Source organism: Salmo salar, chromosome ssa18 (genome assembly GCF_905237065.1).
Source record: "Salmo salar chromosome ssa18, Ssal_v3.1, whole genome shotgun sequence".
NCBI lineage: Eukaryota > Metazoa > Chordata > Actinopteri > Salmoniformes > Salmonidae > Salmo > Salmo salar.
In genome coordinates this window covers 49970188-49995703 of record NC_059459.1, presented here as the reverse complement: position 1 = coordinate 49995703, position 25516 = coordinate 49970188, and the positions used below count along the sequence as shown (strand labels likewise).

At 42.0% G+C, this 25516-nt stretch overlaps 1 protein-coding gene across 17 annotated transcripts in view; it reads right to left on the bottom strand.

Annotated features, from left to right (window-relative positions):
• Positions 1-25516, bottom strand: part of col25a1 (collagen type XXV alpha 1 chain) — a 456448-nt gene that overhangs the window by 54386 nt on the left and 376546 nt on the right. For all 17 annotated transcript variants that reach the window (XR_001322145.2, XR_006760436.1, XR_006760437.1 and 14 more), the window contains 3 exons: positions 8087-8119; positions 5658-5693; positions 3982-4026 (listed from right to left, as the gene is read on the bottom strand). Coding sequence is in view for 13 of the 17 variants with exons in the window: in XM_045701252.1 (XP_045557208.1) it covers positions 3982-4026; positions 5658-5693; positions 8087-8119 (114 nt within the window). In the remaining 4 variants the exon portion in view is untranslated. The remainder of the gene's footprint in view (positions 1-3981; positions 4027-5657; positions 5694-8086; positions 8120-25516) is intronic.

Genomic DNA, 25516 nt, shown 5'->3' with positions numbered 1-25516 from the left:
CCTGTCGGTGGATTTCCTCACCGACCTCCCGCCATCTCAGGGTAACACCCCGATCCTGGTCGTTGTGGATCGGTTCTCTAAGTCCTGCCGTCTGCTCCCTTTACCCGGTCTTCCTACGGCCCTACAGACCACAGAGGCCCTGTTTACCCACGTCTTCCGGCACTACGGGGTGCCTGAGGACATCGTCTCTGATTGAGGCCCCCAGTTCACGTCCCGGGTGTGGCGGGCGCGTATGGAGTGACTGGGGGTTTCAGTCAGTTTGACCTCAGGTTTTCACCCCGAGAGTAATGGGCAGGTAGAGAAAATTAACCAGGATGTGGGCAGGTTTCTGCGGTCCTATTGCCAGGACCGGCCAGGGGAGTGGGCGAGGTTCATGCCATGGGCTGAGATGGTGCAGAACTCTCTCCGCCACTCCTACTAACCTGTCGCCTTTTCAGTGTGTGTTGGGTTACCAGCCGGTCCTGGTGCCCTGGCATCAGAGCCAGAAGAGGCCCCTGTGGTGGAGGACTGGGTCCAGCACTCTAAGGAGACCTGGAACGCCGTTCAGGAATCCCTTGAACGGGCCAGGGGACGACAAAAGGAGAGTGCTGACCGCCGCCGCAGTGAGGCCCCCGTGTTCACCCCGGGGGAGAGATTCTGGCTCTCAACCCGGAACCTGCCCCTCCACCTGCCCTGCCGGAAGTTGGGTCCGCGGTTTGTGGGGCCATTTAAAGTTCTGGGGAGAATAAACGAGGTGTGTTACAGGTTACAGCTTTGTTCTTATTATCGTATTAACCCCTTGTTTCATGTGTCTCTCCTCAGGCCGGTGGTAGCTGGTCCACTGCAGGACGCTGAGGTACAGGAGGTCCCTCCGCCCCCCCTGGACATCGGGGGGGGGCCCGGCGTACACAGTCCGGTCCATCTTGGACTCCAGGTGCCGGGTAGGGGGCTTGCAGTACCTCATGGACTGGGAGGGGTACGGTCCGGAGGAGAGGTGCTGGGTACCGGTGGAGGACATCTTGGACCCATCACTGATGCGGGAGTTCCACAGCCTCCATCCGGATTGCCCTGCGCCTCGCCCTCCGGGTCGTCCTCGAAGGCCGGCGTCGGCGCGCGTCGGGGGGTACCGACACAACGTCGACTGAAGGTGGCGCCTCTCCTCGTTCGGGCGGCGCTCGGCGGTCATCGTCGCCGGCCTACTAGCTGCCACAAATCCTCTTTTCATTTTTCTTTTGGTGAGGTCTGGTTTATGGGTGCACCTGTATTGTCTTAGATCGTTAGTGGGGGGGTTATTTAGTCTCTCTGTTTAGGTTTGGGGATTGTGTGGGATTGCTTTTTGTCTGGTGTGGTTAGGTTGGGGTTTTAGGCATTTCCCTCTGCATTTTTGTGTAGTAAGGCCACGAGTTTTTGGGCTGCGCCCCTACTCTGCTTTTCGGGCCCTTACTGTGTTGTATTTTCACCCTGTCTTACATGTTGTTGGCAGTTTGGACTATTGCCTATTAAAACGTGTGTTCACGGATCTTGGTCTCCTGCACCTGACTTCACCCCTCCTGCTGCTTTGAGTTCCCTGACAAGTAAACTCAGCAAAAAAAGAAATGTTCCCTTTTCAGGACCCTATTTTTCAAAGATAATTTGTGAAAATCCAAATAACGTCACAGATCTTCATTGTAAAGGGTTTAAACACTGTTTCCCATACTTGTTCAATGAACCGTAAACAATTAACGAACATGCACCTGTGGAACGGTCATTAAGACACTAACATCTTACAGACGGTAGGCAATTAAGGTCACAGTTATGAAAACTTAGGACATTAAAGAGGCCTTTCTACTGACTCTGAAAAACAACAAAAGAAAGATGCCTAGGGTCCCTGCTTATCTGAGTGAACGTACCTTAGGCATGCTGAAAGGAGGCATGAGGACTGCAGATGTGGCCAGGGCAATAAATTGCAATGTCCGTACTGTGAGACGCCTAAGACAGCGCTACAGGGAGACAGAACGGACAGCTAATCCTCCTGGCAGTGGCAGACTACGTGTAACAACACCTGCACAGGATCGGTACATCCGAACATCACTCTTGCAGGTACAGGATGGCAACAACAATTGCCCGAGTTACACCAGGAATGCACAATCCCACCATCAGTGCTCAGACTGTCCGCAATAGGCTGAGAGAGGCTGGACTGAGGGCTTGTTGTAAGGCAGGTACTCACCAGACGTCACCGGCAACAACTATGGGCACAAACCCACCGTCGCTGGACCAGACAGGACTGGCAAAAAGTGCTCTTCACTGACGAGTCACGGTTTTCTCTCACCAGGTGTGATGGTCGGATTTGCATTTATCGATGAAGAAATGAGCGTTACACTGGGACCTGTTGGATCGGAGGGTGAGGGCTAGGGCCATTCCCCCCTCCCCATTTGCAGGTGCCTTGGTGGAAGAGTGGGGTAACATCTCACAGCAAGAACTGGCAAATCTGGCACAGTCCGTGAGGAGGAGATGCACTGCAATACTTAATGCAGCTGGTGGCCACACCAGATACTGACTGTTACTTTTGATTTTGACGCCCCCCCCTTTGTTCAGGGACACATTATTCCATTTTTGTTAGTCACATGTCTGTGGAACTTGTTAAGTTTATGTCTCAGTTGTTGAATCTTGTTATGTTCATACAAATATTTACACATGTTAAGTTTGATGAAAATAAACGCAGTTGACAGTGAGAGGACGTTTCTTTTTTTTGCTGAGTTTATAACATTGTTAGATTCCAAAAGCATTCAGCCCTTTAAAAAAAAAAGTTAAACCAGGGTTATATAAAATGGAAAGGATTTTTACAAGACCAACAGGTTACAAGCATACCAAAGTGGTACAAGCAAACAAACCAAAACAGCAACAAACATGATCACACACCTGTTTTAGCATTCCTTGCATTCACACGTTTTAGCTCAGTAATATAATAATTTGTTCTGAGTGTACAATGCTGTGAATTGTGTACATCATGGCAGATTTCAGCATTGAGTATACTCTATCTAAACCAGTGTTTGTTTCAAGGCATTAACCCCCCCCTCCCACACACACACACATTTTTGTTTTTGTTTTCTACCCCATTTTTTCCCCCTAATTTTGTGATATCCAGTTGTGATCTTGTCTCATCGCTGCAACTCCCCAATGAGCTCGGCAGAGGCGAAGGTCGAGTCATGCGTCCTCCGCAACATGACCCACCAAACCACACTTCTTAACACCCGCCCGCCTAACCCGGAATCCAGCTGCACCAATGTTTCGGAGGAAACACCGTTCAACTGACGACCCGAAGTCAGCCTGCAGGCGCCCGGCCCGCCACAAGGAGTCGCTAGAGCGTGATTAGCCAAGTAAAGCCCCCAGGCCAAACCCTCCCCGAACGCGGTTGATGCCGGGCCAATTGTGCGCTGCCCTATGGGACTCCCGGTCACGGCCGGTTGTGACACAGCCTTGGATAGAACCCAGGTCTGTAGTGATGCCTCAAGCACAGCGATGCAGTGCCTTAGACCGCTGCACTGAAGTGAATGTTAAGTGCTCTTTTGCCCAACATATCGTCATTATAATCCTTGAATAATGTATTACAGATGCTCTTTCAGATGATGTGTGACTGAACTAAGGGAAATGTTGGTGACCAATCATTTAGTGGTATGCCTGATTGCAGCATTGCCAGGGTTGTATTTATCAATCAGCACTGCTTTTCTGCTGGCCAACACATAAATTACAAATCTGATCGTACTGTATGTTCCATTCTAATTTTAGCAATAATTTCCATTTCATCCTTGACCACTGAATCATGAACAATGACAAATCTGTATTGGCTTAGATTTACACCACAGTGTCCCCTTACTTGTACCTCATGTTGGAGCCCACAGCATCCAACTGTGCAATGTGCTGCATATAATTTATCTAAATGTATGACCTAGCTGAATGTTAGTAGGTGGGAATTCAAGGGACAGGGAAGACGGAATTCTTAGGGATGAAGACAACAGAATGTACCTTAATCCCGGGAAGTCCAGGCAGCCCTGGAAGTCCTGGCTCTCCCTACACAGGAAAAATGTGACGTTATAGCCGAGTTGAGCCTCTGTCCTGGGGCCTTCAACAGCAGTCTCTCCCCTCTCTATCATTGGGTCCCAAACAGCTCTCCAGTGAGCTGGGCCCTGATGACGATTACAACTTGCACTTGAGTTGTGTACCAGTATTACATGCAATCATCATTTGTTAGGGCCACTGTGGTGCTGATTATGTTGACTAATAAAGTTAAGAGGTCTATAAAGACTTCAAAGGGATGCAATTCAGTACGTTTGGATTGTTTTCTACTGAGATGTTCAATGTCATTCCCAAGTGAAGAATTCTGAACTCGCATACAAAGCAGAAAATGATGGAAACTCAATTGGGTTTGAGTGAACTATGTAAAATGCAAAAGGTCAAGCATTTCATAAGATTACTCAGAAGCATATTAACATAAAATCTTCTGACTGTGAATAATTGAATGCTCTATTTAAGACTTACATTTATGATATATGAGAATATATATTTTGCACTGCTTACAATGATCAAGTGTAATAGTATTCAGAACTCAGCGAGAGGCCTGTATATTACAATTGAGTCTCCCGAACTCATTATAAATGTAATCAATAAAAGTCGCTCGTCTGGAAATACTACTTCACAAGCTCCACTGACTTCCACTGTCACCCAAATGAATTATTTAATCGAGACCAACAATTCCCTATTAGGCAACTGGAAGAGAAATTAAACTTTGTAAGAAAGCGTATTAAAGCAAATAGATAGAACAACTGTGAGCTGCCATAAAACCTTCATAAAAATCTGACTGTGTAGGACAGGACATATTTTGCAGTACAGCAGGAAAGGGCAGCTTGAGAGGATAAAGAAAAGGGGAATTAATGGGGTGTGGCTCTCGGGAGTAAATAGTGTAATTAAAGGGGATTCTGATGCAGTCTTGACAGCAGCTCTGGCTGTGCCTAGCAAATGGTTATGTCGTTGCAAGAAAAGAAAGACTGCTCAAAAAACACTGCTCAAAAAAGTATGAGACTTGCTTTTTGTCAGGATGCGGTGCTTTACTTTGTACTCTGTGGCCGGTATTCAATCAATTTGTGCAGATACAGTAGTGGATTGGTGATTGTCCTTTCAGAAGTGTGTTTTATTAGCATAGTAGGCTGTCCCAGGTGGATGGTTTCACTTGATTTAGAAATGGTAAATCTGATTGCGTGCGGTGGATGACCGCTCAGCCAGGTTTGTCAGCAGAACTGAACAGGTCATGGGGCCAAGGGACTGCAAATTTCCAAATCAAGTGTCAATTCCTTCCATCAGAGACATTGCTGGGAAAATCCAATACACCTCTGAATGTGGTATCTGAAAATCCACTATCTGCAATTGATGGAATATACCAGTCTCTGTATCAAAACCCATACTTCTAACCTGAATGCCATGTTATGGGAGTGGCTTACCAGCTATATGTCTAGAACAGGGATGGGCAACATAGATTTTTGGTGCAGGTGTTAATCCTGGTGATTTAAAAGCTAATGCTGTAATGGTGTAGTTATGTTTTATCACATTCTAATATCAATCTGAGAAATGTAACAAGTATTCCTCTCGTGAGGACTTTGAAACATGGGAAACACATGCCATGGGATTTTAGTGCAGGCTAGTTTTACCTTTGATCCCCCACGTCCTGACTCTCCTGGTTCACCCTGTAATACAGGCAGAAGGAGGGCTCACTTTTAACCATTGAGGTAAGCAATATCGATGGATGAAATTATTTATTTGGTTCTTACCTAAATATGCCTTTTGGGTAGCGAAATTCTATTTTAAAAGGAAGATTTTCACCCTATTAATTGAGGATTGGACCCATCATGAGTAATTTAGTAAATTCACCGGAAGGTTGCGGTGGGTATGCTAGTTCTGAACATCACATGCTAATGTAAAAAGCTGTTTTTTTATATAAATATGAACTTGATTGAACAAAACATGCATGTATTGTATAACATAATGTCCTAGGAGTGTCATCTGATGAAGATCATCAAAGGTTAGTGCTGCATTTAGCTGTGGTTTTGGTTTTTGTGACATATATGCTTGCTTTGAAAATGGCTGTGTGATTATTTTTGGCAGGGTACTCTCCTGACATAATCTAATGTTTTGCTTTCGTTGTAAAGCCTTTTTGAAATCGGACAATGTGGTTAGATTCCTTACAGGAAGTGCCCTCTCTGACAAGATCTTGTTCTTCTTGTCTCTGTTTATTGAAGACTGAGGATCTTTGCTGTAACGTGACACTTCCTACGGCTCCCATAGGCTCTCAGAGCCCGGGAAAAAGCTGAATGATATCGAGGCAGCCCCAGGCTGAAACACATTTGCGCTTTTGGCAAGTGGCCGATCAGAGGACAATGGGCTTAGGCGCGTGCACGAGTCGACCCCTTGCTTTATTTTCTTTCGTCTTTTTACCTAAACGCAGATTCCCGGTCGGAATGTTATCGCTTTTTTTACGAGAAAAATTGCATAAAAATTGATTTTAAACAGCGGTTGACATGCTTCGAAGTACGGTAATGGAATATTTAGACATTTTTTGTCACGAAATGCGTCGTGCGCGTGACCCTTATTTACACTTCGGATAGTGTCTTGAACGCACGAACAAAACGCCGCTGTTTGGATATAACTATGGATTATTTGGGACCAAACCAACATTTGTTATTGAAGTAGAAGTCCTGGGAGTGCATTCTGACGAAGAACACCAAAGGTAATAACATTTTTCTTATAGTAAATCTGACTTTGGTGAGTGCTAAACTTGCTGGGTGTCTAAATAGCTAGCCCTGTGATGCCGGGCTATCTACTTAGAATATTGCAAAATGTGCTTTCACCGAAAAGCTATTTTAAAATCGGACATATCGAGTGCATAGAGGAGTTCTGTATCTATAATTCTTAAAATAATTGTTATGCTTTTTGTGAACGTTTATCGTGAGTAATTTAGTAAATTTTTAGTAAATTCACCGGAAGTTTGCGGGGGGTATGCTAGTTCTGAACGTCACATGCTAATGTAAAAAGCTGGTTTTTGATATAAATATGAACTTGATTGAACAAAACATGCATGTATTGTATAACATAATGTCCTAGGTGTGTCATCTGATGAAGATCATCAAAGGTTAGTGCTGCATTTAGCTGTCTTCTGGGTTTTTGTGACATTATATGCTAGCTTGAAAAATGGGTGTCTGATTATTTCTGGCTGGGTACTCTGCTGACATAATCTAATGTTTTGCTTTCGTTGTAAAGCCTTTTTGAAATCGGACAGTGTGGTTAGATTAACGAGAGTCTTGTCTTTAAAATGGTGTAAAATAGTCATATGTTTGAGAAATTGAAGTAATAGCATTTCTAAGGTATTTGAATAACGCGCCACAGGATTCCACTGGCTGTTACGTAGGTGGGACGATTTCGTCCCGCCGACCCTAGAGAGGTTAAACCTAAGGGACAAATATAAATGAATCACCAATCACTTTAAATAAGTAAAAATGATCTCTCCCGAAGCAACAAACACAATAGAGCTTTAAAATGATGGTGAAAACTTGGGGTTAAGTGTGAAAAATCTTCCTATAAGTTGGATAAAGATGACATGCCGAAATGGGGATTTTCTGAGTAAACAAATAACTTATTTTATTGAAAACACACTGGTATTGTAGTTTTTAAAGGTAGACTCAGCGAGATGATGTTGCAACGAACAGCACCACAGATGTTGAGATGAGAGCGATGCAAGACTTTGCTCCCACTCAGTCACACAGAATATCTGAGCATGTGCACTGGTGCGCTTCATGCTGCTACAAAGTGATACCTACAAGACCAAAACAGTGGCGAGGTTTAACCTTGCGCTTTAATGCTCTTAGTTGTAATTGACCCACTATGTGTTTACTTTGTGTATTCAATGTCATCTCGCTGAGTCTACCTTTAACATAGTTTAGTTTAAGCATAGATGTACAATATGTGTGATCCAACTGGTAAAAGTAGTGTTTCTTTTATCAGAATTTACACAAATAATGTCTGAAGGGCCTAAAAGGCACTCTATTCATGGAACCTATTTCAGCATTTAACCCATTCTACTTACCTTAATGCCTGCAGCAGAGGAGCCTGCATCACCCTACAAGAGACAAATAATAACAACATGTCTACGTGCAACAACAATAAAGATACTGTATGAGCAACAACAATACATATATGTCCAATGCGCAAAACTGTTAGGCGGTAAGGAGCTCTCTAGCTTTAAATAGGGTTACACTTAAACCCTTTACCCTCTTTAAAGTGAGACCAAATATAATATAATCTGAGGATAAAATTGTATCAAATACCCTTGGCAAAATTCCTAACTCAGCATTTCCAAAACTCTGTTCTGGGGACCCCAAGGGGTGCGCATTTTGGATTTTGCCCTAGCACTACACAGCTGATTCAAATAATCATAGCTTGATGTTGAGTTCATTATTTGAATCATCTGTGTAGTGCTAAGGCAAAAAACTAAAATGTGCACCCCTTGGGGTCCCCAGGACAGAGTTTGGGAAACGCTGCCCTAACTGATCTTTCGCAGCTAGGGAGTGGGTGATAACTCACTATTCTATGTAATAAACAGAAGCTCAATAATAGATGTTGAGATGACAGACCAAGAGGAAAAGATCCAGTCCATCTTTAGTAGATGAGTGGAAAGGAATGTGACGCTTTAAAACGTGTTTGAAATGGAAACCACAAGGCAAGGGTAAATAAACATAGGCTACAGTACAGTTGATGTCACAACTAAAGGACTAGAGGAAATATTCAAGATCCACAAAAATTCTCACAATAGCTGGCCTTATATTATCTGAAATTTTGAGCTGCACTGTCACACTCTGTGGTAGATAACATTGTCATGACTCTCCTGTGAAGATCTGAATGATCAAGTTACAGTGGGTCCACTCTACAGCACGCACTCTCTCGTAGAGCGGGAAGTCTGCTGTTTTATGACAGTCGTAAATACCGAAATTACTTTCCCCACTCTACCAAAATGAAGGTTGAGAATCCCTTTGTTACCACAGAGAAAGACTTTGCAGTACGGTAACCTCAAAAGGTTGAATAATGTAACAATATTTCTGTATTCCAACCAGTTGGAATTGTCCGTGGGTATTTAAAGAACAATCCTCTACCAAAGGACAAGACCAGAGAACATGGAGATCATTCCCACGTTGAAATGGTTGAGAAATCTACAAACTAAAGAACAATTATTCAGGCTGCAGCTGTTTAAGTACTTTAGTCTGTTAAACGCAACGGGTTGAATGACCGAATGGTACTCTGACATATCCATTATAATAAGCTACAACCCCGAAAGACTTTGATCACTGGTGGACAAACCAGAGACTTTCTGTCGACAATCTATCCAGCAGACGGACAGGCGATTGCAGAGAGGGACAACAAAGGCATACGCTCGTAAATATGTATATTGAAATGTATTTTCGAATGAGCAGTTGTTCATGTTCAAAGTATAAGCATTTCCATGAGTGTAGTGTATGTACGGGGTCCACTCTGAGTTTCCCGCTCTTGAGCTGACCCACCCCATTCCTTTGTCTACCAAGCCGTCACAGGGACGGCTTGGCCCACTAGGGACTTTTCAGTGTATCATGTCAGTAACCAATGTATTACTATTGTGTGTGTGTGTTTGTCATTCTGTGATTGATTAGTTAGTTAGAAAATCAATAATTAAGCCAATTTGTATATTGCTGATTCTTGATTTATGTTAGGGTTTGTGCAGATATCCAAGGGTTTGCGACATGCAGGAAGGAATAAAGTAATAATACATTAATTGAAGACTAATCGATAAGATAATAAAATATCCGAAGAGTTATATTTGGGAAATAGAGGCTCTATAAACATTTTCCCATGGTGCCCAGACTTCCTAGTTAATTACTATTCCGTGATTAATTTAATAATTACACAGAGAATTGATTTGATAATATAACAGTCTTCACATTTAATGACAGCAAACGCTATGACAACATCCACTCTTCGTTTATGTAATAGGCTGTAAGGCATAAGTATCCTATTTTTTTAAATAGTCAGTCCACATGTCGAGTATAATTGCGCCATTGTATTTACCCAAGTTCTTTCTCAACTCCGGGAACACCCGCCAGCAATTTTTTTGTTGTTGCCTGATGCAGGACTCTAGTGCTAGAGAAGAGAGACTGTTGGACTGAAACATTCACAACTCCATTAATTTACAAAAAGATAATCAATTTGTGCCACAGTTCAGACTACCGATAGATCAGCGTTCTAACGCCCCCTTGTGATGGTGTGGTGCAATGACAGAATGATGCAATTTACCACCATCTACCACAAATGGTTGCGGCATAAGCTTGAAACTTTTAATTGAGGAACCACTATGTTTATCATTATGTAAGTATTCATGACTTATTATGTCTGCATATTTCCTGTATAATGTTTACTATTATTTGTGTATACATATTCAATTTATTTATGCATATTCTTTCAATTATCTGCAAAATTACTTCCTCATTCTATAACTATGTCATTATGTAGTAACTAGTGATTCATTGTAAATGACTAATTATGTTTTTATTATTTCTCTGTTATAGAAACCACATACACATGTTTACAGATACTACTTTACATCTCAATACTCTTCAGTCTACCTTGGCAATAAAGTGTTAACAGTGGCTCACTGGCTTTCAGTGTCTTTCGAGCAGAAGAGACAGGGGCTAGAGTTTAGAGAATGGGATAGCTCTATCAATTTCCCATTGGTGGAAAGGGAGCACAGAATGAGGGCTGGGCCTTTTGCCTGGTGCAGATTTTGCGGTTCTACTTCACATGTGCCTTGCTCTCAGAAGTTGCTAAGGATTGCCTTCCCCGGCTTTTATGGGAGTCATTACGATGCATGTATAATTGCAGCATTTTTTTGTTGCCAATAAACTGCATTAACGGTTACAGCTGGATATCACTTTGCTCAAACGTATTGCCGTGCTAAAAGATTCAACATAGAGCCCATATATAGGCTGAATGAATTAGGCAGTTGCCATGCAGCAGTGGAACCAGGTGAGGGTGACCGAAGTAGAGTATTAATCAGGCTATGAAGCCAAAGAGGTGTGGTGACTAATTTGCACCATGGCAGAGATGTGCGTCACATCCAACATTATAGCCATAGTTATTCTGCTCCATTCTGGGGCCTTGGTTTTTAAATCTCTGCTTTAGTTTTCCTCTAATGACTGAGTAACAGTATACGTGAGGGATCGTCAATTCTGATTGGCTCAGAGAACAGCTAAGGACACTGCCAGCAGTTGAACCATAGCCAGAATAACTAGAGGCGGCTTTCACCTCAAATTTGAGGTACCACTTCACCACTACAGCCCAGGCCAAGCTGCCACAGCTCTCCCAGCCTAAACCTACTCAAGAGGGAATGTTGAAATGTTACAGATACTGTCCTGTTTGGCAAATGGCTTATGAAAATTTATGAATACCAATGCTGTTTTTTAACAGAACGTTACAGAGAGTAACTTAGTACCTGGACATGCAATAACAATAAAGGCATTTTAAAGGCCCAGTGATTTCCCTGTGTTTTATATATATTCCAACACGAGGTTGGAATAATACTGTGAAATTGTGAAAATGACAATAATGCCCTTTTAGTGTAAGAGCTGTTTGAAAAGACGGCCTAAATGTCAGCCTGTTTTGGTGGGATGGAGTTTTAGCCTTCCATGGTTACATCACCATGTGGTAAATTCATTAATAGACCAATAAGAAAGAGTTCCAAACCTCTCTGCCAATAACAGCACATTTTCAGTTTTCCCCTTCCCATTCAGACCACTCTCAGAGAGTCCTAGCAAAATTCTTGCTTGAGAAATTGCCCTTTTTTCCGCTAAGAAGCTATATTTGTTTCTTTTAAACCATTTTAATTGAAAACAATCACAGTCAGAAATTATATGAAGAGTGCCTGGTCCTCTTTTTTTTTATGACCATTCAACCCCTTTACCAAATAGCGCCTTCTACCTACGAAGTCTTACTATTGTATCCTAGCAGCACTTCTCTTCCTTAATTTTTTCTTTAAACTAGAATGTTGAAAAAGTGCAGAAGTAATTATTTATTCTTTGATTAGTCTTCTTCACATTCACAGAACACCTGTTAAAACAATTTTACTTTGTATTTGTGCAAACTCAGAGCTGACTATTCTCATTGCAATCTCTGTTTCTCCAACATTGCAGCTCCCATATCTTCACCCTGTAACTCATATTACCACATTTTTTCCTGGTGTCTGTGTGCTTGGCATCTCCAGCATGTGAGCATCCAAGGGGCTGATTCACTTAATCTCTTTTTACTGAAGCTTCTTACTGCAGCTCTCTGCCCTACTTATTGCAGAACCGTTAACCTATATCTTTAATTGTACAATTTTTTCTGGTATTATCCCTAAGATCTGAAGGAGGAGATCCTTCTGACTTAGATAACTACCATCCAATCTCCAAATTATCTTGCCTTTGCCAAAGTTTTAGAATCCCTGGGCAACTGTCAGCTAAGAACTTTTTTAACTTCACACTCTAATGTAAATCAATCCGGTTTTAGTCCTGTACATAACACTGTTTCAGCTGCTACACTTGTTTTAGGTTATGTGTTAAACTGCTTAGATCATAAAAATCATTGTGCTGACTTATTTATAGACCTTATTTATACACCACTAGCCAAATACTTATGGGGATGGTTAGTCAGGATAAGGTCAATCAATGAGGAGATTGCTAGGTTTTTTACATTCATTCAAGTTGACTTATAGACAGATATTCTTAAAACTGATCTGAGGCATATGTAAGCCAATCAAGATTTAGATCACCTAACACAACCAATTCAGATACCAGAAAGGGTTTTAAATAATTATAAATAATATCAGTAGCCTCCGCTGAAGCGGCCGGGGGCGGGAGACCGCAGCAAAAAATGTATGCATATTTTGGCTTATGGCCACTTTTACAAACAACAGCTCACATGTTTTGGGGACAGAGATGCTAAGAGAGCATGATGCCATAAGAGAAGATCTGACATAAATAGCCACCCCTCACCCCTTTTTTTTGTCTATCAAATCTGAAAATGTTGTAGTCCGCAATGGCAATGTCCTTATCCATAATCAAATTATTCAGCCAGTCCTCAGCTACAATTTAGCGTAAGTAAGTCAATGGTTTTAATTGGCTGATAAGCATTTTGAGCAGAGAAACTGTCTCAATTTAAATGGTTGCTTATTTGTATTTATTAGGGATCGCCATTAGCTTTTGCCAAGGCAGCAGCTACTCTTCCTGGGGTCCAAACACATTAAGGCACGTACACTACATATAAAATTAATTATAAAAAAGTACATCATATAACATTATTACACCACTATTTATCTACAATACAAAATGTATAATACCACCATACAACAATATTAGAATGTACGTGTGTTTAGAGTGCATGTGCGCGTTTACGTGTGTCTGTACCTTTGTGTGTGTCTTCACAATCTTCACAGTCCCTGCTGTTCCATAAGGTGTATTTTTACATGTTTTTTTTTAAATCTGATCTACTGCTTGCATCAGTTACCTGATGTGGAATGGAGTTCCATGCCTTATGTTTGCAAATATGTGACCGACCGGCTAGATTCGGTCTTATCTAGCAAAATTTGAAATGGTGTTTTTCACATTGGATAAAAGTAGAGACTCAGAGCTAGAACATGGTATATCATACACTACAGTTGAGGAACAATGGGAAAGTAATTCAGTTTTGAAAGTTGATAAACTTGTAACCACACTTTTGAGAAAATGGCCCTTGAATGTTTTGGTACCTACTGGAGAGCTCCTCTTTATCTACACCCACTCAGCATCGTTCAACCGTTTTAAGCTTTAGCCTCGCCCATCTCTTTAAGGATTCACAAGTGAGGCTATGTACTAAACAACCAAAGATTTCAAGACTAAAGGCTGGTTTATACAACAGGTGTGTTCGTAAATGTTTTATTTTATTTTATTTCACCTTTATTTAACCAGGTAGGCAAGTTGAGAACAAGTTCTCATTTACAATTGCGACCTGGCCAAGATAAATAAAAGCAGTTCGACACATACAACAACACAGAATTACATATGGAGTAAAACAAACATACAGTCAATAATACAGTAGAAAAATAAGTCTATATACAATGTGAGCAAATGAGGTGAGATAAGGGAGGTAAAGGCAAAAAAGGCCATGGTGGCAAAGTAAATACAATATAGCAAGTAAAACACTGGAATGGTAGATTTGTAGTGGAAGAAAGTGCAAAGTAGAAATAGAAATAATGGGGTGCAAAGGAGCAAAATAAATGAATAAATACAGTCGGGGAAGTGATAGTTGTTTAGGCTAAATTATAGATGGGCTATGCACAGGTGCAGTGATCTGTGAGCTGCTCTGACAGCTGGTGCTTAACCTGTTGGGGCTAGGGGGCAGTATTTGCACAGCCGGATAAAAAACGTACCCGATTTAAACTGGTTACTACTCTTGCCCAGAAACGAGACTATGCATATAATTAGATTTGGATAGAAAACACTCTAAAGTTTCTAAAACTGTTTGAATGGTGTCTGTGAGTATAACAGAACTCATATGACAGGCCAAAACCTGAGAAGATTCTATACAGGAAGTGCCCTGTCTGACAGTTTGTTATCCTTCTGTTGCATCTCTATCAAAAATACAGCATCTCTGCTGTAACGTGACATTTTCTAAGGCTTCCATTGGCTCTCAGAAGGCACCAGAAAGTAGAATGACGTGTCTCCTGTCTCTGGGCGAAGAACAGCAGGAGTATTTGTTAGTGGTCAGGCTGGGGACAGTGACTGGCGTTCATGAGAATTCTACAATTTTTTCTTTCAGCCTTTGAATGAATACAACGTCGCCCGGTTGGAATATTATCGCTATTTTACGAAAAAATAGCATAAAAATTGATTTTAAACAGCGTTTGACATGCTTCGAAGTACGGTAATGGAATATTTTGAACTTTTTTGTCACGAAATGCGCTCACGCGTCACCCTTCGGATAGTGACTTGAACGCACGAACAAAACGGAGCTATTTGGATATAACTATGGATTATTTGGAACCAAAACAACATTTGTTGTTGAAGTAGAAGTCCTGGGAGTGCATTGTGACGAAGAACAGCAAAGGTAATCCAATTTTTCTTATAGTAAATCTGAGTTTGGTGAGGGCCAAACTTGGTGGGTGTCAAATTAGCTAGCCGTGATGGCCGGGCTATGTACTCAGAATATTGCAAAATGTGCTTTCGCCAAAAAGCTATTTTAAAATCTGACACCGCGATTGCATAAAGGAGTTCTTTATCTATAATTCTTTAAATAATTATTATGTATTTTGTGAACGTTAATCATGAGTAATTTAGTAAATTCACAGGGAAGTTTGTGGTGGTATGCTAGTTCTGAACATCACATGCTAATGTAAAAAGCTGGTTTTTGATATAAATATGAACTTGATTGAACAAAACATGCATGTATTGTATAACATAATGTCCTAGGAGTGTCATCTGATGAAGATCATCAAGGTTAGTGCTGCATTTAGCTGTGGTTTTGGTTTTTGTGACATATATGCTTGCTTTGAAAATGGCTGTGTGATTATTTTTGGCAGGGTACTCTCCTGACATAATCTAATGTTTTGCTTTCACTGTAAAGCCTTTTTGAAATCGGACAATGTGGTTAGATTAACGAGAGTCTTGTCTTTAAAATGGTGTAAAATAGTCATATGTTTGAGAAATTGAAGTTATAGCATTTTTGAGGTATTTGTAATTCACGCCACGCGATTCCACTGGCTGTTAACTAGGTGGGATGCAAGCCTCCCACCTAGCCCAGGGAAGTTAAACCCTAGTGAGGGAGATACGTGTTTCCAGTTTCAGAGATTTTTGTAGTTCGTTCCAGTCATTGGCAGCAGAGAACTGGAAGGAGAGACGGCCAAAGGAGGAATTGGCTTTGGGGGGTGACCAGAGAGATATACTTGCTGGAGTGCGTGCTACAGGTGGGTGCTGCTATGGTGACCAGTGAGCTGAGATAAGGGGGGACTTTACCTAGCAGGGTCTTGTAGATGACCTGGAGCCAGTGGGTTTGGCGACGAATATGAAGCGAGAGCCAGCCAACGAGAGTGTACTGGTCGCAGTGGTGGGTAGTATATGGGGCTTTGGTGACAAAACGGATGGCACTGTGATAGAGTAGTTAATTGAGTAGGGTATTGGAGGCTATTTTGTAAATGACATCGCCGAAGTCGAGGATCGGTAGGATGGTCAGTTTTACGAGGGTATGTTTGGCAGCATGAGTGAAGGATGCTTTGTTGCGAAATAAGAAGCCAATTCTAGATTTAACTTTGGATTGGAGATGTTTGATGTGAGTCTGGAAGGAGAGTTTACAGTCTAACCAGACACCTAGGTATTTGTAGTTGTCCACATATTCTAAGTCAGAACCATCCAGAGTAGTGATGCTGGACGGGCGGGCAGGTGCGGGCAGCGATCGGTTGAAGAGCATGCATTTAGTTTTACTTGTATTTAACCTCTATGGGCTAGGCGGGACGTAATCGTCCCACCTACGTAACAGCCAGTGTAATCCAGTGGCGCGATTTTCAAATACCTTAAAAATCCTATTACTTCAATTTCTCAAACATATGACTATTTTACAGCTATTTAAAGACAAGACTCTCGTTAATCTAACCACACTGTCTGATTTCAAAAAGGCTTTACAACGAAAGCAAAACATTAGATTATGTCAGCAGAGTACCCAGCCAGAAATAATCAGACACCCATTTTTCAAGCTAGCATATAATGTCACAAAAACCCAGAAGACAGCTAAATGCAGCACTAACCTTTGATGATCTTCATCAGATGACAACCCTAGGACATTATGTTATACAATACATGCATGTTTTGTTCAATCAAGTTCATATTTATATCAAAAAACAGCTTTTACATTAGCATGTGACGTTCAGAACTAGCATACCCCCCGCAAACTTCCGGGGAATTTACTAACAATTTACTAAATTACTCACGATAAACGTTCACAAAAAGCATAACAATTATTTTAAGAATTATAGATACAGAACTCCTCTATGCACTAGATATGTCCGATTTTAAAATAGCTTTTTGGTGAAAGCACATTTTGCAATATTCTAAGTACATAGCCCAGCCATCACGGGCTAGCTATTTAGACACCCGGCAAGTTTAGCCTTCACCAAAATCAGATTTACTATTATAAAAGTTTGATTACCTTTTGTTGTCTTCGTCAGAATGCACTCCCAGGACTGCTACTTCCATAACAAATGTTGGTTTGGTCCAAAATAATCCATCGTTATATCCGAATAGCGGCGTTTTGTTCGTGCGTCCCAGACACTATCCGAAATGGTAAATCAGGGTCGCGCGCATGGCGCAATTCGTGACAAAAAAATTCTAAATATTCCAATACCGTACCTCGAAGCATGTCAACCGCTGTTTAAAATCAATTTTTATGCAATTTATCTCGTAAAAAAGCGATAATATTCCGACCAGAAGTATACAGGGCCAGAAGTATACAGAATGGTATCGTTTGCGTAGAGGTGGATCAGAGACTCACCAGCAGCAAGAGCGACATCATTGATGTATACAGAGAAAAAAGTCGGCCCAAGAATTGAACCCTGTGGCACCCCCATAAAGACTGCCAGAGGCCCGGACAACAGGCCATCCGATTTGACACACTGAACTCTATCAGGGAAGTAGTTGGAGAACCAGGTGAGGCAATCATTTGAGAAACCAAGGCTACTGAGTCTGCCGATGAGGATGTGGTGATTGACAGAGTCGAAAGCCTTGGCCAGGTCAATGAATACGGCAGCACAGTATTGTTTCTTATCGATGGCGGTTACGTCTAGCCCGGATGATTTGTAGGGGTCCAGATTTTGCAGGTCTTTCAGAACATCAGCTGACTGGATTTGGGAGAAGGAGAAATGGGGAAGGCTTGGGCGAGTAGCTGTGGGGGGTGCAGTGCTGTTGACCGCGATAGGGGTAGCCAGGTGGAAAGCATGGCCAGCCGTAGAAAAATGCTTATTGAAATTCTCAATTATAGTGGATTTATCGGTGGTGACAGAGTTTCCTATCCTCAGTGGAGTGGGCAGCTGGGAGGAGGTGTTCTTATTCTCCATGGACTTTACAGTGTCCAATAACTTTTTTGAGTTTGAGTTGCAGGAAGCAAATTTCTGCTTGAAAAAGCTAGCCTTGGCTTTTCTAACTGCCTGTGTATATTGGTTTCTAACTTCCCTGAAAAGTTGCATATCACGGGGGCTGTTTGATGCTAATGCAGAACGCCACAGGATGTTTTTGTGTTGGTTAAGGGCAGTCAGGTCTGGAGAGAACCAAGGGCTATATCTGTTCCTGGTTCTACATTTCTTGAATGGGGCATGCTTATTTAAGTTGGAGAGGAAGGCATTTTAAAAAAAATAACCAGGCATCCTCTACTGACGGGATGAGGTCAATATCCTTCCAGGATAGCCGGGCCAGGTCGATTAGAAAGGCTTGCTCGCTGAAGTGTTTCAGGGAGCGTTTGACAGTGATGAGTGGAGGTCGTTTGACCGCTGACCCATTACGGATGCAGGCAATGAGGCAGTGATCGCTGAGATCTTGGTTGAAAACAGCAGAGGTGTATTTAGAGGGCAAATTGGTTAGGATGATATCTATGAGGGTGCCCGTGTTTACGGCTTTGGGGTGGTACCTGGTAGGTTCATTGATAATTTGTGCGAGATTGAGGGCATCAAGTTTAGATTGTAGGATGGCTGGGGTTTTAAGCATGTCCCAGTTTAGTTTAGCAGTCCCAGTTTAGCAGCACGAGCTCTAAAGATAGATGGGGGCCAATCAGTTCACATATGGTGTCCAGAGCACAGCTGGGGGCAGAGGGTGGTCTATAGCAGGCGGCAACGGTGAGAGACTTGTTTTTAGAGAGGTGGATTTTTAAAAGTAGAAGTTCAAATTGTTTGGGTACAGACCTGGACAGTAGGACAGAACTCTGCAGGCTATCTCTGTAGTAGATTGCATTACCGCCCCATTTGGCCGTTCTATCTTGTCTGAAATGTTGTAGTTAGGGATGATGATTTCAGAGTTTTTGGTGGTCTTCCTAAGCCAGGATTCAGACACGGCTAGGACATCCAGGTTGGCAGAGTGTGAATAAAACAGTGAGTAAAACAAACTTAGGGAGGAGGCTTCTAATGTTAACATGCATGAAACCAAGGCTATTACGGTTACAGAAGTCATCAAAAGAGATCGCACTGGGAATAGGAGTGGAGCTAGGCACTGCTGGGCCTGGATTCACCTCTACATCACCAGAGGAACAGAGGAGGAGTAGGATAAGGGTACGGCTAAAAGCTATGAGAATTGGTCGTCTATGATGTCCGGAATAGAGAGGTAGAGGAGCAGGTTTCTGGGGGCGATAAAATAGCGTCAAGGTATAATGTACAGACAAAGGTATGGTAGGATGTGAATACAGTGGAGGTAAACCTAGGCATTGAGTGATGATGAGAGAGATATTGTCTCTAGAAACATCATTGAAACCAGGTGATGTCCTAGCATGTGTGGGTGGTGGAACTGAAAGGTTGGATAAGGTATAATGAGCAGTGCTAGAGGCTCTACAGTGAAATAAGCCAATAAACACTAACCAGAACAGCAATGGACAAGGCATATTGACATTAAGGAGAGCCATGCTTAGCCGAGTGATCATAAGGGTCCAGTGAGATTCAGACAGCTAGCCGGGCCATAGGTAGCAAGCTGGCAGAAGATGGAGGGAGCTCTGTTTTTAGCCACCTCGTGCGTTTCCGTCTGTAGATTAGTGGGGTTCCGTGTGGTAGAGGGGACCAATCCAATTGGCAAAACAGTTATAGTTATAGTGGCCCGAGAAAATTGTCCGATAGACCTATTCAGATAGCAGCCGATAAGACAGCTAACGATTAGCGGGCCGCAGATGGGCGTTCAGGTTACGTCGCGACGGAGGGGCCAGTTGGATAACTCCCTCGGGCAGATAACGTCGGTTGTCCAGTCGTGAAGGCCAGCTGGGGCTCCGCATCGGCAGTAAAACGGGTCCGGATAGGTGATTGTAGCCCAGGAGTGGCTGATAGAACTCTTCAGCTGGCTAGCTCCAGAATAATTGATGTTTGCTCTGGGACTGACGTTAGCCAATAGTCACTCGGATAGCAGCTAGCTAGCTGCAAGATCCAGGTGTAAATGTCCAGAGCTTGCGATAGAAATCCGGGAATATGGAGAGAAAAATAGGTTCGGTATGCTCTGGTCTGTTTCGCGTTGTACAAAACTGGCGATAGCTATTTGAGCTAAGGGATAGCTGATGACCGCCAACCGTGGTTAGCTGAATACTAACGCTAGCTTCTGGCTAGCTTCCGGCTAGCTTCTGGCTAGCTTCTGTTGTGGATTTCAGATTTGAGGTGAATAATACTTTTTTTATTGGTGAGGCGAGTTGCAGGAGAGTGCTTTGAAGTTTTTAGAAGAAAAAAATATATAAAAAGATATGCGATTGGCTAACTTGCTAGCTACGTCCAGACACAAATGAGAGAACAGCTCACTCTAACCATTTTACTCGCTTGAGCAGAAAAGATTAGGCAGTTTTTATGTTATCCAGAGCGTTGGTGACTGCAACTGTGCTGCTGACAACAATTTAATTACATTTTTTTGCCAACGTGTACTGACATCGGCCATATTCAATGGGTGTTCAGCGTTCGTAAATTCGTCAGTTATTCTGCGCTCAGTACACTTCAACGTGAAATGAAAACGACTTTCTGACAAAATTAGAAATGTGTAATATCTGAAAATGTAGCTAGCTAGACTCTCTTACCCGTATACATGGATGGACGCTTTTCCCTCTCTGCCACGGATGACATGGTTGCCCTTAGTTTGAAGATGTAATCCGGAGACAGGTGTTTTATACAACATCCTTCTGTGTGTTCTCTTTTCGACTTCGTCTGCATATTTGAAATCAAACGGCAGAATATTCTCCATCTCCTTAGCTATCATACTGTAATTCCACTGATTTCAAAACTTGGTCTTCCAGAAAGTGGACAGCAACACTTATGCAGTTCTACTACGTGATATCTTTAAAAAAAGCAGCGTTAGAAAGGATTACCTACACATACTGACCAGCTCATATTATAGACAGAAGCATGCTATATGGGAGACCAATCTGAACTCATCTCTCGGGATGTCCAGCCCATTCATTAGCCCATGGCTAAAGCAACTAGGCTCGTAATTTAACAATTTTATTCGTATTTACAGATGGCATACAAGTTTGTTATTAAGGCACATGAAAGTTCAGATGTTGCATTTCTGCCCAAAAAAACTCCTGTGAAGTAGTGACGTGCGACATACACCTAGTTTCCAGAAACGAGTCACATATTGATACAACAGTAGCTAAGATGGGGAGAAGTCTGTCCATAATAAAGTGCTGCTCTGCCTTTTTAACAAAACTAACAACAAGGCATGTCCTACAGGCCCTAGTTTTGTCACACCTAGACTACTGTTCAGTAGTGTAGTCAGGTGCCACATAGAGGGTCTTAGGAAAAATACAGTTGGCTCAGAACAGGGCAGCACAGCTGGCCCGTAAAAGTACAGCTAACATTAATGATATGTATGTGAATCTCTCATGGCTCAAAGTGGAAGAGAGATTGACTTCATCACTACTTGTTTTTGGAAGAAGTGTTGACAAGCTGTCAATTAAAATTACTAGCACACATCTTGGACACCCATCTTGGACACCCATCTTCACAAGACATGCCACAAGAGGTCTCTTCACAATCCCCAAGTCCAGAACAGACTATGGGAGGCTCACAGTAATACATAGAGCCATGACTACATGGAACTCAATTCCACATCAGGTAACTGTGCAAACAGAACAATCAAATAAAATAAAAAAACTGGTAAAAAATACACCTTATGGAACAGTGGGAAGAGACACACACGAAGGTACTGTACAGACACATGCATACAGTTGAAGTCAGAAGTTTACATACACTTAGGTTGGAGTCATTAAAACTCATTTTTCAACCACTTCACAAATTTCTTGTTAACAAACTATAGTTTTGGCAAGTCGGTTAGGACATCTACTTTCTGCATGACACAAGTCATTTTTCCAACAATTGTTTACAGACAGATTATTTCACTTATAATTCACTGTATCACAATTCCAGTGGGTTAGAAGTTTACATATGCTAAGTTGACTGTGCCTTTAAACAGCTTGGAAAATTCCACAAAAGGATGTCATGGCTTTAGAAGCTTCTGATAGGCTAATTGACATCATTTGAGTCAATTGGAGGTATACCTGTGGATGTATTTCAAGGCCTACCTTCAAACGCAGTGCCTCTTTGCTTGACATGGGAAAATCTAAAGAAATCAGCCAAGACCTCAGAAAAAAAATTGTTGACCTACACAAGTACGGTTCATCCTTGGGAGCAATTTCCAAACCCCTGAAGGTACAACGTCCATCTGTACAAACAATAGTACGCAAGTATAAACACCATGGGACCACGCAGCCATCATACCACTCAGGAAGGAGACGCGTTCTGTCTCCTAGAGATGAACGTACTTTGGTGCGAAAAGTGCAAATCAATCCCAGAACAACAGCAAAGGACCTTGTGAAGATGCTGGAGGAAACCGATACAAAAGTATCTATGTCCACAGTAAAACGAGTCCTATATCGACATAACCTGAAAGGCCGCTCAGCAAGGAAGAAGCCACTGCTCCAAAACAGCCATAAAAAAACCAGACTACGGTTTGCAACTGCACATAGGGACAAAGATCGTACTTTTTGGAGAAATGTCCTCTGGTCTGCTTAAACAAAATAGAACTGTTTGGCCATAATGACCATCGTTATGTTTGGAGGAAAAAGGGGGAGGCTTGCAAGCCAAAGAACACCATCCCAACTGTGAAGCACGGGGGTGGCATCATCATGTTGTGGGGGTGCTTTGCTGCAGGAGGGACTGGTGCACTTCACAAAATAGATGGCATCATGAGGCAGGAAAATGATGTGGATATATTGAAGCAACATCTCAAGTCAGGAAGTTAAACCTTGTTTGCAAATGGGTCTTCCAAATGGACAATGACACCAACAATACTTCCAAAGTTGTGGCAAAATGGTTTAAGGACATGTCATGACGTTGGCCTGTGGGTAAGGTTTATGACCCCCCCCATAAATACCTTTCTCCCATCCCCTCTCTGACCCTACTGAAGGACTTGAATAGCCTGTGTTAAATATAGAGAGTCTGGGAACATCAAACAAATGGGGAAAAGGAACCATAATTTGGTAATTAAACCAGTTGGAAATATGCTTTGGAACGTAATGAGTATGGATTTCATTTCAGTTGTCATCTGAGACATTATGACTGATGACAGGACGACATAAACTGTACCTGGGAAAGTATCCACCCTCTAGTTATCAGAGTCACATGGAATTGTTATGCAATTGAAATGTTTGATATTGAAATTGTTTGTTAGGAGATTAAATGTAATTTTAGCTTCCAAATGAGAGAATTGGGTTTTCATAAGGAAAGTGCCCTGCTTGATCAGTGGCCCAACCCTGTGAAGAGACAGGGGTTATAAACGATGAAACACCTCCCTCCCCCTCTCCACTATATAAGCCTTTGACGAAAAGATAACCACGTTGTTCCAGTACGTAAGGTCTGCAGCCTCTACGTTAGAAGGACACACATGTCAAGAACAGAACTAAGCCAACCTCGGCGTGAGCTTTGGTGGCGAATGGTATGAACTTTGAGCTTATTCACTACAGAAGTGATACTTCCTAGCCGTTGAGTTAGCAGTGGCCTCTGTAGACGGGGGCTAGGAAAGGACGGACGACGGATCCAGTCTAACAGACAGACGAAGATACCACCACGTATCCAATTTACCACCAGAGACATTCTTGCGAGGACAGGAAGGTCTGTTGGCCAACCCAGCCAGCATCTACGACCAATCTACCAAAGCGCAGCTCAGAGTAAATATTTATTGCATTTTCCTTTTCCAAATGGGCGGTAATTTAGAATGCATAAGATAATGTATTTACGATAGCATAGCTGCTGTTTCTGTGTTCCTAAATCTTCCCGCTCTTTCATTCAAGCCCAACCCCCTTTCCTTTGTGTAACCAGCTTTCATACAGGTTCCGTTCACCAGGGGTGAATTCTGTATGACATCATTGTATTCTGTGTATTTGTAATTCTGTGTGATTAGTTAGGTATTTAGTAAATAAATAATTAAACCCAATTTTGTATTGCTGATTCAACTTGTTAGCCAGGGTTCGTGAAGATAGCCAAGAATTTACAACTTTCATTATGAGACTGAAAATAAGATAAGGGTTAATATTGACTGCTATCGATGTAAAATATTACAAAGTATTTTAAGAGTTTATTCGTAAGATAACGGCTCTATAAACGTTCTTCCGTGGTGCCCCGACTTTCTAGTTAATTACATTTACATGATTAGCTTAATCAGGTAATATTAATTACAGAGAAATCATTTTATAAGTTAGCATGTCATATCACTTAATCCGGCATAGCCAAAGACACGACAGACAACAAAGTCAAGGTATTGGAGTGGCCATCACAACGCCCTGACCTCAATCCCATAGATTTGTGGGCAGAACTTTTAAAAGCGTGTGCGAGCAAGGAGGCCTACAAACCTGACTCAGTTACACCAGCTCTGTCAGGAGGAATGGGCCAAAATTCACCCAACTTATTGTGGGAAGCTTGTGGAAGGCTACCCGAAACGTTTGACCCAAGTTAAACAATTTAAAGACAATGCTACCAAACACCAATTGAGTGTATTCTGACCCACTGGGAATGTGATGAAAGAAATAAAAGCTGAAATAAATCATTCTCTCTACTGTTATTCTGATATTTCACATTCTTAAAATAAAGTGGTGATCCTAACTGACCTTAGACAGGGAATTTTTACTAGGATTAAATGTCAGGAATTGTGAAAAACGGAGTTTAAATGTATTTGGCTAAGGTGTATGTAAACTTCCGACTTCAACTGTGTATTGTACTATTGCTGTATGGTGGTATTATACATTTTGTATTGTAGATATGTAGTGGTGTAATAATGTTATATGATATACTGTTTTATCTTTTGTTTTATATGTAATGTAAGTGCTTTAATGTGTTTGGACCCCAGGAAGAGTAGCTGCTGCCTTGGCATTTCAAATAAACTCTGGGTCTTAATGAATTGTTTACAACTGAATGACAGACAATCTATAAGAGACTCACAACAAACAGCTTTTGGCTGCAATTGAACAGACTGTCACCGAGGGCATGCACAATTGTGATATCACCAAAAGATAACACCGATTATTGGTGGGTGACTGAAAGACGAACGAGGTCCGTGGCGGTAATGCCATTTATGAAAGTTGCTAATCGCAATATAAAGTCAACAGAAGAAAAAGCCTAGAAGGAGGAGAGATGACTCGAAATTATTCGGTTGACCGTTTTATGTGTGGATTAATTGTCGGAGTAGAGGACCGTGTGCATTTCAGGTAAAATAATAAC